Source organism: Urocampus carinirostris, chromosome 3, assembly GCF_059441175.1.
Source record: "Urocampus carinirostris isolate Australia breed hairy pipefish chromosome 3, RoL_Ucar_1.0, whole genome shotgun sequence".
In the NCBI taxonomy this organism is placed as follows: Eukaryota; Metazoa; Chordata; class Actinopteri; order Syngnathiformes; family Syngnathidae; genus Urocampus; species Urocampus carinirostris.
Window position 1 is genome coordinate 10,165,330 of NC_142351.1, and position 14,942 is coordinate 10,180,271.

Consider the following 14,942-nt stretch of genomic DNA (forward strand, 5'->3'; position numbering starts at 1 on the left):
AAATCTGCGGTCCTGGAAAGAAAAACTTGATGTCTTCTAACTCACCATGCTAAAGCAAATATTCTGTTACCAAAGAAGATTGATGGCAGGGAAACAAATGAGTAATTCAGCAATAATGAAGAGTCAAGAAGAAAAGGAATATACCTGCAGTGATTCAAATCCGGAAAAATTGCAGCAATACAGAAGTAATCTATCTGCTCGACTAAAGAGCAATTCAATGACCAAAAATACACATTTAAGATGATTACGGCTTTTCTAAAGGGGCTAATGGTAAAGGGGATGGACTGACCAAGTATGTCTCTAGATCTAAACCCAATCGAACATCTTTGGGACATCCTCAAGCGGAACGCGGAGAGGATCTCTAATATCCCCCAGCTCTGTCATGTTGTTATGGTAGAGTGGAAGAGCATTCCAGTTCATTTGAGAAGCTCTGATGAAATTCATGGCTAGGAGGATTAAAGTGGTTCAGAAAGATCATGGTGGCCACAAAAAATATTGAACTTTAGGAACTTTTACTTTAGGTTGGACTCACTTTTGTTACCAGGGGTTAAGCTACTGATGGCTATATTTTTAGATTTTTGAAGAGAAAAATAAATTTACACTGATATGTAAGCTTTACAGAGACTACCTTTCATTGTGTCAAAGCAATATTTTCTTCTGTGTTGTCCAATTAAACATTATGATAGAATCTCCCCAGAAATGTGAGGGTGTACTCACTATTGTGACATACTGTAGGTAGGTATTTCAATTTGTGTTTCTCAATTCATGTGTAAAGGCTTTCATTTCACTGCATTAGGACTTTGACACCAGTGCATAGCCAAAACACAGTATGTAGTGTGTCAATATCTCACCAGGTTCCCCACATAGAGCATATCCTCAAAGTCAGGGGTCATGGGATAATGCTCCATCGCCATGAAGAGCGTGTTGAGAACGATACAGATCGTGATAGCCAAATCCACAAAAGGATCCATAACTATCAGGTTGACAATCTCTTTAATCCTCAGCCAAGTGGGGGAGCATTCCCATATTAGGAATGTGTTTGAAAACTTATACCAGCATGGTGGACACTTGCGCTGGGACTCCTCCAGTTCTGTAAAGATATCACACATCAGAGGTAACCGCAAAATGCAAAACGAGCACAATATAATCCACATGCAAATGTTTTAAGTGATAGAGCAATAGTATGAATCTGCATTGCTGGATGAATAATGCATAAGCAGGCAGATACTGTAGTTTCCGGACGAAAAGCCACAACTCTTGTCAAAGAATTTCAACACAGCTGCTTCTGTAGAGATACCGCTAATGCAGGGCTCGGCAACCTTTAGGCCACAAAGAGCCATAAAAGGAAAATAGTTTAATTTTCTTTTGAGAGCCACAACATATATTTTAAGACAACCCCCCCCCCCCTAAACCTGGTCAATAGACAAAAGCTACATTTTCAGCACAATTGATTTTATTGTGTGACGTTTGATGATTTAATCAATTTCTTTGAAAGATTAAAGTGCCAGAGCCTTTGTTACATGTCAATAGAAATATACCACTTAAAATGTGGCTCCCTGCCACAATTACTTAATAGTGTTGAGGCGCATTTTGACCATCAATTTTCTCCAAAATAATGGTTTCAAAATAAGGTATTTAGAAAGATAGACGTTAGTGTTTGTGCGTCGCTCCGCCCATCTTTACTGCTCACCCAATACAATTGCTCTTCGCGTGTTGGGTGTTTACAGTATGTTCTGTGGGTTTCTAATATAAAGTGTCTCAACAGTGAACAAAAACTGTTTAACGAGCTTTCAAATAAAAATGGCTTAGCTATGTACTAAAACGGGGTCTTTTGGTTTGACTCCCAGACTGTAAACTGTATTAGACAATGTGCCTTACATACACAGGACCGAACCACTCAGAGTTTGAGTGTTGCTTTGGCTTGCATGTTTGAAACTTGCATTTTAACCATCTTAAATAAAGACAACACAGGAATGATTTGGTTGGCATAATTTCCTAGCAGAGCCAGATGTACTAATGACAAAAGCCATATCTGGCTCTGGACCCTAAGGTTGCCGACCCCTTCGCTCATGAATGCTTATTTTCTAAAGGCTGCCAGACATTTCCAAGCAAAAAAGTATCAATATTAGATCGGGATTCAATCACAGGCTTCCAACAACTTAAGGCAAGTTAAATTCAAGACTTTTTAAGACTATTTAATGTCTTGTTAAATTAAATTTAAGATCAAATTGACAAAAACACAAAGAACAGAACCACATCATTAATCAGTGTCAATTTTAGTCAAATGTTTATTTTATTCAATAAATCATTTTTGTCCAGTTGAAAATGTTCCATCTTAAGTTTTTTACTGTAATTTATGGATCCTCAGTCAAAAGTGGCAGATAACTACGAATTCTATTAGACTCTTCTGCTATAGTCATGACGCATTTTTATCATGATCCGTGAAAAATGACTGTTTTACAAAATGTTTTTGGTTCAACGAAATATAAATCGTAATTAATGTGTTGACATATTAAGATTTTCAAAAGTAGGATTAAAAACGTTCTGCTGCCAATGAAGGCCTTATTCCTAGTCAAATGGATTCAATGCCTTTTAAGACGTTTCAAGGAACTGCGGGAACTCTGAATCAATACTACCCTTTATTGACTCAGATTGAATAATCCCCAGTATCGCCCACCCCTGTTATGTAGTGTATGGACAAATGTCATTCCTTTAAAAAAATGTATTGGGTGCTATAGAATCTAGTCAGGGTTATAGTCCGGAAAAAATGGTATGTGTCAAACTAACGAGCTAATAACCTAATAAACTACTTAAAGAATAATGACAAAGCAGGTTAAAAAGCTGGAACAGTACCCTCCACTAGTGTGTTGGTAATGACGCTCATGACACTGTTGGCCCGCTCTTTCCGTCCGAAGGAAGTATTGAGATGGTCCACAGACACCATCAGGGAGCCAGACAACTTCTTTTTCACCTCAACATCAGAAGTGGGCTGTCAGGAGGAAAGGGAGAATTAAGAACACATAGAGAGGACTTGAATATCATTCCATCGCTACAACTTGGCAATTGGGAATGTGTCATTTATTTCTTGTGTATTGGATGTTGCTGTTGCTGAACGTATTGGTACCATGAATTCACGGAAAGTTTAGATCAAGCGCTACAGACCCTTTCATAGCCTATATCACGGATGACGTCTCAGTCGAAGGAGGAGGTAAAAGAATCCCTGCTCCGGTCAAAACACTGAAGAAATTGTGTTTTCCCCTTCTGCTAGTTTAGTGTTAGAATGTCGTTATGTTGTGTGTCAGATTTGAATAAGAAACGTTCGTGATCATAAATTAAAGGTTTACAGGATCCCTTTGGACAGTCCTGATCCAAGAAAAAGAAGACAGTTGTGGTTCAATGCATTACAGCAAAAAGATTGGCTCGAGGCACTCATCAAAAATGCTCGAGTTTGCAGAGCACACAGAAATCAGGTATCAGGTGAGAGAAATTAAACGTTTATGATTGTTTCTATCGATTCCATATTACCTATTATATCGGCAAAGTATCCTGATATTTTCTTCAGCTAACTGTTAGCGGGTAGCCTAAATACCATCAAGAGATGCTTCTCCCCTCCAAAAGGCAATGAATACATGAATAATTAAATGTATCTATGAAATGAAATGATCTGCATTTATATAGCGCTTTTAAAGTCAAGACTTCCCAAAGCGCTTTACAGTGTGCTTTACATTTCCCAATAGCGGCCGTGCAGCCAAGTAAGGCGCTATCCTGCTTATTGGGGGCATTAGGGGTTCAGTGTCTTACCCAAGGACACTTCGACATGTAACACGGAGGAGCCGGGATTCGAACTGCAATCTTTTGACGAGCGCTCTACCTCCTGGGCCACTGCCGCCCTGATAAATGACTTGGATTGGGTGCCCAACAATTGTTTGCAAATCATTTTTGTTTTTGACCTATGCAGTAATTACAAGGCTACCATTAGCATTTTGGTTACAATTAACGATCACTAACGTTTTTTCTCCGATTCTGGCAAATAAACACACAACATGACGTTCGTTCGTTCGTTCGTTGAACGAACGTCATGTTGTGTGACGACAACATGCAGAAACTACAGCTTTCTTGTCCTCTGTCTTATGACCGCCGCAAGTACTGTTTTGCCTCCAGGCTAAGCCGTCCAGTACACACGTCACAAAGTTTACAAACAAATAAAAGGGTCTATACCTAAGAGCACAATTTGAGCAGACGTCCAAGTAAAAAAAATAAAGAGACGATTGTCCAATGCTTATTCAAGAACGTACATCGGGGCCTTTCGTGCTGTTGCAATATCATGGACTTCGCCTTTGCCTGCAATCTGATAGTACCGTTCTGCTAATCACAATGCAAAAAACATATTGTACATTATGAACTAACAAGCAAATAGTTCATGTCAGTCCGGTGGTCATGCATGTGCATGCTCCAAGTCAAAGAGAAGAAGAGGAATTTACAGAGTTCGCTTTTTGGAAAATATGTATTTAAAATGTGATCAGTGTGTTGGGGAAGATTAATTGTCTTTGTCTGCTTTGGGATAGAACATATAGAACAGGGAGACTAATTATTACATTTGGTTTTAAAGGCAGGGTGGCATATTGTCTACAGGGTTCGTACACGTTTTTCATGGCCAAATTCAAACACTTTTGAATGACCTTCAAAGCCAATTTTCTAATTTTTGAATCATATAAAAGAACATCTTGATGAAACTGAAATGCACGGATAATCTGTACAACAGAGTAACTGAAATATTCTGAGGAAAGAAAAGAAAGGATGGATTATGTGCACATGTGAGTAATATTGTGAGTAATATGTGGCTCGATGCCTAAATAATATTGCAATATTATGAGGTTCTTATTGATGCTTTTTTATTTGTGTCACAGCTGTAGCTGCAGTAAATGTTTTGTAGACATAAAATAGTTAGCATATATGTAGGACTACTGAAGGCCTAGGTGTGAAATGCAAGGCCCGCCACTGGATTTAACTCACTCAAATCTGTAGTCCTCGAACCAACTCAAAAGTCACAGTTACGTTGAAAGGATTCACAATTTTAAGGATGTTGAAGACGAATTTTTCAATTTCTTGCGGACCATTAAAAGAAGAAACTGGTGTGAATCATGTTTTTTTGCTGAGCCACAAATATATCAGCAATTTACATGTGCGATTTTTAATCTTGTGTGTGCATTTATCAAGACACATGATTTCTAGATACTGTGTCTTGTTTAAAATAAAACAGTTATATGTAGCTAACATGTTCAGTTGCAGAAAGTTATTCCCTTTACAATTTACCACTGGGAAACGTCAATGTAATTTTTTGGCATAGCTAATAATAAATGTCCATAATTAATCCATAAAACTTCAAAATAAAACATTTTGTAGTGCACGGTTTAGGTGTAGCATGCACCTGACCTCTTAGGCGCACCCCGTCGGGGGCGATGACGCTTCATAGGACAATACCGTACAAACTAATGCTAGATGCCGTCAATTTCATGGGCAGAAGAAATACAAAGGCGAAGCCACCAGAAAGCAGCGTCATTTTAAAGCAGACTTGGGAACAATTTCAAAGGCTTAACCCAAAATTCTAGCATTTTTCAAACCTTGAAAACACAACATAACATTCAAGTATTTTCAAGGATATCTCAGCACCCTTACGAACCCTGTAGAATGTTTTTTTGTGACTCCAACCTTTGTCTTACTGTGGAGGAGAATATATACTACAGACGTTAGGGGAGACAAAAGGAGGCAGGCCATACGAGCATTTAGGTCAAGAGATGCATATTGATTTGCAAAATTGACAGACCAGAAGATTAAGAGAGAAAGGAACCGGCGAGAGGGTCTAGGTCAGGGATCCATGCTTTAGATATAGGTCTACTTATTGACTTCCTTACACTGTTGTGGATAGCTGCCTTATCTATTTTCACCTCAGGCAAAAGGCGTCCGCCGGGCCCGGGACCACTGAGGGACACAACACCGTTGCAATCCACCGTGCTGTTCCTCTTCCCGTGGTAGCCGCTATAGCTGCTGCGTCGGTAGGGGCTGAACAGGGAGCCCCGGCGTTCCTCGCACTCCTCCACCGTGCTGTGTTCGTCGTCCGCAAATTCATTTTCTGAGCCCACGTCCTTGCAGCGCCCCTTGAAACTGAAGATGCTGCTCTTGCTGTTATGGCGGGACAGGTAGGGCGAGCCGGGAATGCTGAGGAGAGACTAGAAGAAGCAACAGCTTTGCTTAGACAGGAATCAGACTAGAGGTATGATCAGGGATGGGCATTTTTTTTTTCTACGGGCCACATGAGAAACAGAAAACATTGTGGAGGGCCAGACCAAAACATTGAGCCCCATTCTGCATAATATTGATTGTGTTTCTTTATAAAAAGCAATAGTTATTTGACAAAATGTATGTTTAATGACGTGAAGTGGCCTTACAAAAAAGAAATTTGTTCAGTCACATTTCCCAAAACAATGGTTCACCTAATATAAAGGATTTCACCATTTTTATCTTATATTGGGGATCTTATTCAGTCACATCGTTGTACCCCATATTATCAAAGACATGAAATGCCTGGTATGCCAAACCGAGTTCTTATATTATCACAACTGTTAACAAGACATATGTGCAGTTTTAAGCGTTTTTTTTTTATTTTCGGTAAACATTCCATCCATGCAAAAAATTAAAGTAATTAAGGACATTTTTTAATATAAGAGTCAAAGGTATGCATTTGTGAATAAAAAAAAAAAATTAAGATATTTAATATTTCATGTTTTATATTTATACATGGACCTTTTCATTAAATTTATTTTGAATTCAAAGTCATATAGTGCATCCCTTTTTAAACACTAAATGTGATAACATGCAATACAAAAAAACTCAATCTGTAATACAGGTAGCTAAAAATTAGTTTTTTTGCATGACATACCTTGATCAATAAAATGAATACTTACTCATTTTTATTATGTATATAAACATGTGACCACATTTTTGAATGTTGGGGACACTGGAGAAAGGAGTGGGACCAAATCAATACATTTTAATTATTTGTATTTTGTATCTTTTTTAACATTTCATGTATAAAATTATTATATTTTTAACATCGGGCAGGCCGGATTTAGGAGCCTGGTGGGCCACATGTGGCCAGAGGGCCGTAGTTTACTCACACCTAGTTAAGGTCTTAAGCCCGAGCCCAACCTGAGTCCAAATTCAGGTCAAGTCGGGTGTAAAATGTCAATCATTACTTCAGGATTGCACCCATTTGGCACTTGTCTGTAATTGTGCTTAGTTTATTTTTATTTGTAGAAGATCTTTCTTCAAAGTCCAATTTAAATAATAGATCAGACAGTGAGTGCTAAGCCACGCCTACCATAGTGACTATATCCATGTATTACACACGGAGCGAATAGAGCGGCTGAAAAAACAGCAATCGACTCCTTAGTCGCTATTCCTGAAAGCATATCCGTATCATTTCTTTCTTTTATGCAAACTTTTCTCAAAAGACAGTCGAAAAGGGTCTCAATTATTATGTAAGGAGTTATATTCAAGGCAGGCGCAGTGGTTAGCGCATGTGCGGCACAGTTCATGTCTTGGGAACCTCCTGCGTGGGTTCAAATCCAGCTCCAGACTCCCCGTGCTTGCGTGGGTTTCCTCCGGGCACTCCGGTTTCCTCCCACATTCCAAAAACATGCATTTCAGGTGAATTGGCCGGTCCAAATTGTCCCTAGGTGTGGATGAGCGAGTGAGTTGTCTGTCCCCGTGTGCCCTGCGATTGGCCGGCAACCAGTTCAGGGTGTCCCCTGCCCACTGCCCGGAGATGGGTGGGATGGGCTCCAGCCCCCACGCGACCCTATTGAGGATAAACATGCATTTCAGGTGAATTGGCCGGTCCAAATTGTCCCTAGGTGTAAATGAGCGAGCGAGTTGTCTGTCCCTGTGTGCCCTGCGATTGGCTGGCAACCAGTTCAGGGTGTCCCCTGCCCAATGATTGCTGGGATGGGCTCCAGCACCCCCGCGACCCTACTGAGGATAAGCGGTGTAGCTAATGAGATGAGTTATATTCATGGCATCAAGGTGTACAAAAACAGTAATAACCTTGTATAGGTGAATACAAGGGCAGCATGGCGGTGCAGTGGTTAGAGCGTGTGAGGCACAGTTCTGAGGTCATGGGATCGAACCTCCTGTGTGGAGTTTACATGTTCTCCCCGTGCTTGTGTGGGTTTCCTCCCACATTCCAAAAACATGTACCGGTACTTTCAGGTTAATTGGACGGTCCAAATTGTCCCTAGGTGTGAATGAGCGAGTGACTTGTCTGTTTCTGTGTGCCCTGCGACTGGCTGGCAACCAGTTCAGGGTGTCCCATGCCCACTTCCCAAAGATAGCTGGGATGGGCTCCATGACCCCCGCGACCCTACTGAGGATAAGCGGTGCAGATAATGGATGGATGGATGGATGGATGGGTGAATGCAAAATGTTGGCGATCTATAAGGAAGTCAGAAGCCCCGTACCATCTACAAATAGAAATATATTCAGGGTTGGGTAGGGTTACTTTAACTCGATTACTTTCAATTACTTTTGGATGACTCCAATACCAAATATGCTAATAAAAGACAAAATAAACTAAATATGAATAAAATTATGACTCACGACATGTGGTAAGCTTTCTCTCCTGGCTTTGATCTTCAGCAAAACTAACATAAAATGCGACAAAAACAAAATGAAAATAAATCCAAACAGCTTGCCAACATCATTTTGCCGTACCATGTATTCCGTTACTACCCAAGCCTGCACAAAATGTAGTCATTGTATTCATATTTAGTTTATTTTGTCTTTTATTAGCATATTTGGTATTGGAGTAATCCAAAAGTAATTGAAAGTAATCAAGTTAAAGTAATCCTACCCAACCCTGAATATATTCAAATTTGTGAGATAAAATTGGTGTATAGATAATATAAAAATAAGTGTCCCAGCACATCAAATTTACAAAACGAGTGGCGTTCGGAGTCTCCGGCGAGGAACATATAAAAACTACATCACGAGCCTCACAAACACGATACACCGTATTACAACTGCACATTCCATGTATCCCAAAATTTACAAGTTTTACTTTAATTACGAAACGCCACCTTTTGTTGTTGTTTTTGTCATATGCTAATTGAGTATGCTAACAAGGTATGCTAACGAGGTATGCTAACGAAGTATGCTAACGAAGTATGCTAACAAGGGTGAGTGATATACTCAAAGAAAGTGCAAGTTAAGCGGCTGCAGTAACTTATAAACGTTTCTCACTGACAACTAACCGACCTAACAGCAGCATGATGAAAATAAAACACTTACTGTAGAACAAGTAACTGCATGTTGAGATGGTAAAGTCGTTATAATGCCATGCAGTGTGTAATACAAAAAGGGGCCATGCTTTAGTCTGCCTCCCGTTCTGATTGGCTGAAAACAGCGCTGTCGGATCTATTAATTGATAATTAAAATTAAATTAATTATTATTTTCAATGTAAGGAGCCGCTAAGGCTACTGGCTATCGCCGTGCTTTGCAGTTTATTTTTATTGTGGAACCATTTACTTTTTCAGTTTTTTTCTTTTTGAGAATGCCTTACAGACGCTCCCCTACTTACGACCATTCGACTTACGTGAAACAGTAGATACGAACATTTTGGGGAATGTCGAAATATGTCCGGACATTGCTGTAAGTTAGATTTTGTATTGTGTGCACCTTTTTACGAGTACACAACTGTAGTGCTTCTTTCCGCCACTACTGGCGTTTGGCGCTGTGAGAGGTCACCCAGCATCCAACCGGAAGTAAAAAAAATCCGCTTCCTCTTCCTAATTCGTGTGTAAACATTCTATACTGTATTATTGTTTAATATCTTATGCATCCATTCAATATAGTTGGTGTAAATTGTAAGGAAGAGGCGAGTCGTTTCTATTGAAACGAAAGTGGAATAAGAAAGCTTGATGCGGTTGAGCAAATGGTCAGACTGCTTTTTTTCAGCCACTTTTTACCACGGAGGGGGACCTCTTGAAGCGCAAGTATTAAAGTAAGTAAAACCTCACTTTATCTTTATGGAGCATATTATTTTATAAAATGATTATTTTTTAGGTGCAAAACAATACAGGTTACTTATACAAGCCTTAAACATACTTCTATAAACCTTAAACATACAAAATATAGCACTGAAGCAACTTCCGAACAAATTCAACTTATGAAGGGTCGTCTGTATTGAACAAAACGCATATAATAATAATAATAATAATAATTTCCTTTGTATTGTCATTCTTTGTAACAATGTACACAGAACGAAATGTCGATACACCTGACCCGTTGTAGCGGGTCGATGCAGCCGCAGCCAGAGGGCGCTGCCATTATACCAATTAGGTATGTCTCGGTCGAGGCGCGAACCAGCGACCTCCCAGTCTCAAAGCGGGCACTATATACACTCCCATACAAAAATTGCAAACGTTGCTAACATTATAACACGTTGACTTGTGCGCCCATCCAGCTGTTTGACTGACAGCATACACCAGCCTATCACAGTCACGTACACAGATAGACACGCCCACCCAACACACACACAACCCTCCACCCCCTGCCCCCGTGATAGCATTTGCTGTGTGTTGTCAGCTGCAGAACAATGCACGATTAACATCTGCAAAGTATAAAAACAGTGAAAAGGAAACTGAGATATGGCAAGGGATTACTGCACAAGATAAGCACCTATGAATACAATATATTTTTATTTTTATTATTATTATTATTATTATTAGCATTAATTTTATTTAATAAATTGTGACATAGGGAGGGACAAATCATAAAGGGCAGCATATGCTAAAATGCAGTGAGTATTTGTATCTTTTAGTTAAACATGATGGAAAAATATTTTTAAAATGGCATATTAGTTAAAAAACGTTTAAAAAGAATCAAAATATATACAAACAAACCCCAACAAGCGGTAATGACAAGAGTCATTGGCAACAGTCTGCCCGCATTTAACGTGAAGAGCAATTTAAAGAAGGGATGGCACATTATATACAGTAGATCCACTTTTGTTTTGAAAGCCCACACAAGGCAACAATAGGAGAGCTGATTGTGAAAAGCTGCCGCATTGCTTCTTCTGAAACATTCATGTCATTACTGTGAATTATTCAGTATATGGATGTGGGCCCTTCGACACAGCTGGCCCGTGTGTGTTCCTCTGTACTGTTCAATAGCAAGCTTGTTTATCAGCTGAGAGTGAACAAGTAAAATACATATTCTAAATATGACTCATGTAATTAGATCTCGCCAGCTAAATAAATTCAATATACAAAAAGAAATAAGAAACCTACACCACTTGAACGTGATAGTTGCATGTGTTGCATGTGCATTTTGTTACAGTCGTATACTCTGAGTCGGTAATGACGTCAAGTTTAACCCATTGGGGGCTTTAATGAAGGTGCGACTCTAGTTTGCGGATTTTCACTCTTTGCAGGTGGTTCTGGTCCCCATTAACCGCGAAAACCAAGGGATTTCTGTATGGTATTTTTTGTTATCTTAAAGTTGACTTCTGAGTCCCGATATCTCTCTAATTTCCGAACAGTGGGTCATTGACAGACTGATGAACCTTTCATGAATATTTACAGAATGCCCCACTGTCACTAGAGTCTTTTTCCTCACCTGGTTCATAATTGAAGATTTTCTCCCAAGGCGGTTATCTGGAAAGCGGAAGCGGCTCCTTTTACTGCCATCATCGGATTCGGACTTAACAAACTTCTCGATATCGCCCTTCTCTTTCTCCTGTTCTTTTTGTCGCCACTTCTTCTTACGGTTGCGCCGCTCTTTTGCACTCTTGGAACTGAGCTTGGACATCTCAGAAGAACTGCATGACAGCTGCCCTCCACCATCATCCTCAACCGCATCCTCCGATACTGTTCCGGCTGATGTTGCCATGGCATTGGTCTAAGGTTGAAATATTGTCATAGCATTTAAAACAAATAACGAATTGAACTTCTCCCCCAAAATACTCACTTGAGCTTCTTCCTGCTGTTTCTTGAGCTGGTCCAGCATAGCCTTAAACTCCTCCTCCTTTTGTGCAGCCTCTTCCATAGTAGCTTGGTTCTGCTCCTCATAAGCCATGGCCACAACAGCCAGGATAAGGTTGACCAAGTAGAAAGAACCCACAAAAATCACCAACACAAAAAAGATCATGTAGGTCTTTCCAGCCGCCCTTAGTGTCTGTTTGGAAGAAAACATATAAATGTTAGTGGTTGAGAAAACTGCAAATTTAGTTATACAATAAAACACATGTTTTTGTTTGTAAAAGGCCTCAGAGCTAGCCTGATTGAGTATATTATATAAACATGATCATCTAAGTCAGAATACACCGAAATGCTGAACTTTAGCATACTACCCTTTTCCATTCAATTATAGCCCATTTATCAGATTATAGCTATTTTCATTATGTGATATGGTGTATATTAATAAACAAAAACAATTAAATAGTTCCAGTGTCACATGTCTAATTACTCAATAGTGTTAGAAGAGCTCATCAAACTGCAAGCTGCAAGGATTGAAACCTTGACTTCTTGAAACTAAATTCCATATGTGCAAGCCACCTCACCTGTCTTCTCTTAACCTGATGGAGCTGCAGTTCTACACAGAGTCCCTCTTGGATAACCAAGCTTACTATCCTATCTCTAAGGAAGAGGCCCGCTAGTCTGCAGAAAAAAGCCATTTCAGCCGCTTGTATCTTGGATTTTGTTTGTTTGGTCATAACCAACTGTTTGTGAGTGTATGTGAACTACTAAGTCTAAGTTCTTTCACCACAAGGGAAGGTTCCAGTTCTGCATGACGGCAGACACTTCACCGTTCCACCTATCGTTCTCCAGTTTCATCCAACCCCACTTGTGAACAAGACTTTATGATACGTTAACTCCTCCACTCGGAGCAGGATCTGATCCCTGTCCAGGACAGGCATACTACCACCTGACAACCATGATGTTAGACTTTAGGTCTCTCACTAAGGTGCAAATCGCTCCAGTAAGACTTGAAGACCACGGCTTGAGAAAGCCAATAGCACCACATTATCTGCAAGAAGCGAGATCCAATGCTGAAGCCCAAACTGGCCCCCTTCTACATCACAGTTGTGCCTAAATATCAGTCCATAAAGGTTACGTATGAACACATTCTATGTCACAGGGTTGTCCAACGCTCACTGGAAAAAAATCAAGCTTATTGCTGACAAATGTCTGGCACATCAGATCATACTCACGGAGTAACCCAACCATAACCAGTCGTCTGTTCTCCTATTCATTCCAATATTTGGTCCATTGTGTATGACTGATGTCAGTCCAGGACAATTTTGATACTCAAACAAATAATATATCACAATATGAATATGAAATGCATCACGTCATAATCTGTGTTGTGTGTACCAACTCGAAATTTTCAACAAACACTCAAAGCAGCTACACAACAGTTGCCTGTATTCCTTAAATAATTGTGGCCATCGCAAATTGTGATTGCAATATTGAGATAAATGTCAGAAACAGTCAGACTCGAGAAGCGAAGAAAAAGCTGAGATGCCCCCTTCACGTCTCATTGGCCGTATCTGCACACTTAATATTTCAAACCTTCTGTGTTACACTTGCAAGTTCTGCCAGGAGAGTCTTGTCTATTTCAGCTCTTTCCAAGCGTTTTCGACGATACAAAAGCAACTAATACACGTTGAGTGTTTTAACCACTGAAACACAGTACATTCTCCCTGCCATCATAAAGCACTGACAACTCTGCAGTTCCATCCAAAGGAAAAACTCAAAGCATGTTTCTGAATTTTCCATGTTTGACTAGATGTGGTGTTCTTTTTGTGACTTGGACAACCTTAAGTATATTTTCTGTTCTCTTAAACACATTTTGTGTCCTTTAAAAATAGAGATATGTACCGTAAATTCCGGACTATAGAGCGCACCTGATTATAAGCCGCACCCACCACATTTTAAGAGGAAAACCACTTTTGTACTTACACAAGCCGCACCTGTGTATAAGCCGCATGCGCCCACATTTAAACATGTTACACAATCACAGAATTAACCCAAACCCGACTTTGTGTCCCGCGATTAAAACTGAATATAATGTATACAGTTCAATAACCACGGCCGGCGAAATGAACGGAAAATGATACCGGTACTTAAGATTTGATGCAGAGTCCAGGTCCCATTGAAAATAATCCAAGGGAAAAAAAATGTATATTTCCAAAGGCAAGGGTGGGAAAAATATATATCCACTATTGTCCGCCGCCTCCACAAATACGTCTCACATTTACTCCACTTCCCGTCAGCCCCTGTGGTTTTCGTCCCTTCTTTTTGATTCGCCCGTACAAAACATATCAGAATGAGTCGCTAAAATAAATACATTACAAAAATATACAGTTGCAAATACTTATTATACATGGTTACACATATTTACAAAGAAAGACAGTACACCGAGAGAGTTTTCAAAGCTTTAATAATAATATTATAACTTTCATCCCAAACCGTGCCTGTGAAGGGTAGCAAAACGCTACTAGCAACATGCTCGCAACACAGTAAACGGGTTTGTCAAAAAAATATACCGTACTTTTAGAAATCACGGTACAACGTCCTCATCTTCCTCCTTATAACGACGACTTCAAAGTTGTCTTCCCCAGTAGGGGAAAGAGACCTTGTTATATAGACGTCGTCCCACGCTCCCTTATTCGAGAACACGCGAGCAACACGCTCGCAAAGTAAAATTTACGTGCAGTAGCTCTGATTCCTCCTTTATCCGACTGCTCGATTGCTTTTAGCTTGAAAGCTGCGTCGTGTGCCTTTCTTTTTGCAATTTGCATGTCTTCCTCGGCGCATATATTCCACCGGCCTAAATCTAGCCTTTTGTACTCGAGCGCCGCTGGCGGCTGTTAGAAAAATGA

General features: G+C 39.9%; 1 protein-coding gene across 5 annotated transcripts in view; it reads right to left on the minus strand.

Moving 5' to 3' along the window:
- scn8aa (sodium channel, voltage gated, type VIII, alpha subunit a) overlaps positions 1–14,942 on the minus strand; it is a 110,260-nt gene that overhangs the window by 42,275 nt on the left and 53,043 nt on the right. For 4 of the 5 annotated variants that reach the window (XM_088330602.1, XM_088330601.1, XM_088330598.1 and 1 more), the window contains exons 10-14: positions 12,026–12,232; positions 11,675–11,956; positions 5,913–6,227; positions 2,854–2,989; positions 852–1,090 (exon numbers count right to left, since the gene is read on the minus strand). In XM_088330602.1, coding sequence (XP_088186728.1) covers positions 852–1,090; positions 2,854–2,989; positions 5,913–6,227; positions 11,675–11,956; positions 12,026–12,232 — 1,179 coding nt within the window. The remainder of the gene's footprint in view (positions 1–851; positions 1,091–2,853; positions 2,990–5,912; positions 6,228–11,674; positions 11,957–12,025; positions 12,233–14,942) is intronic. The other variant, XM_088330600.1, reaches the window with a different exon arrangement.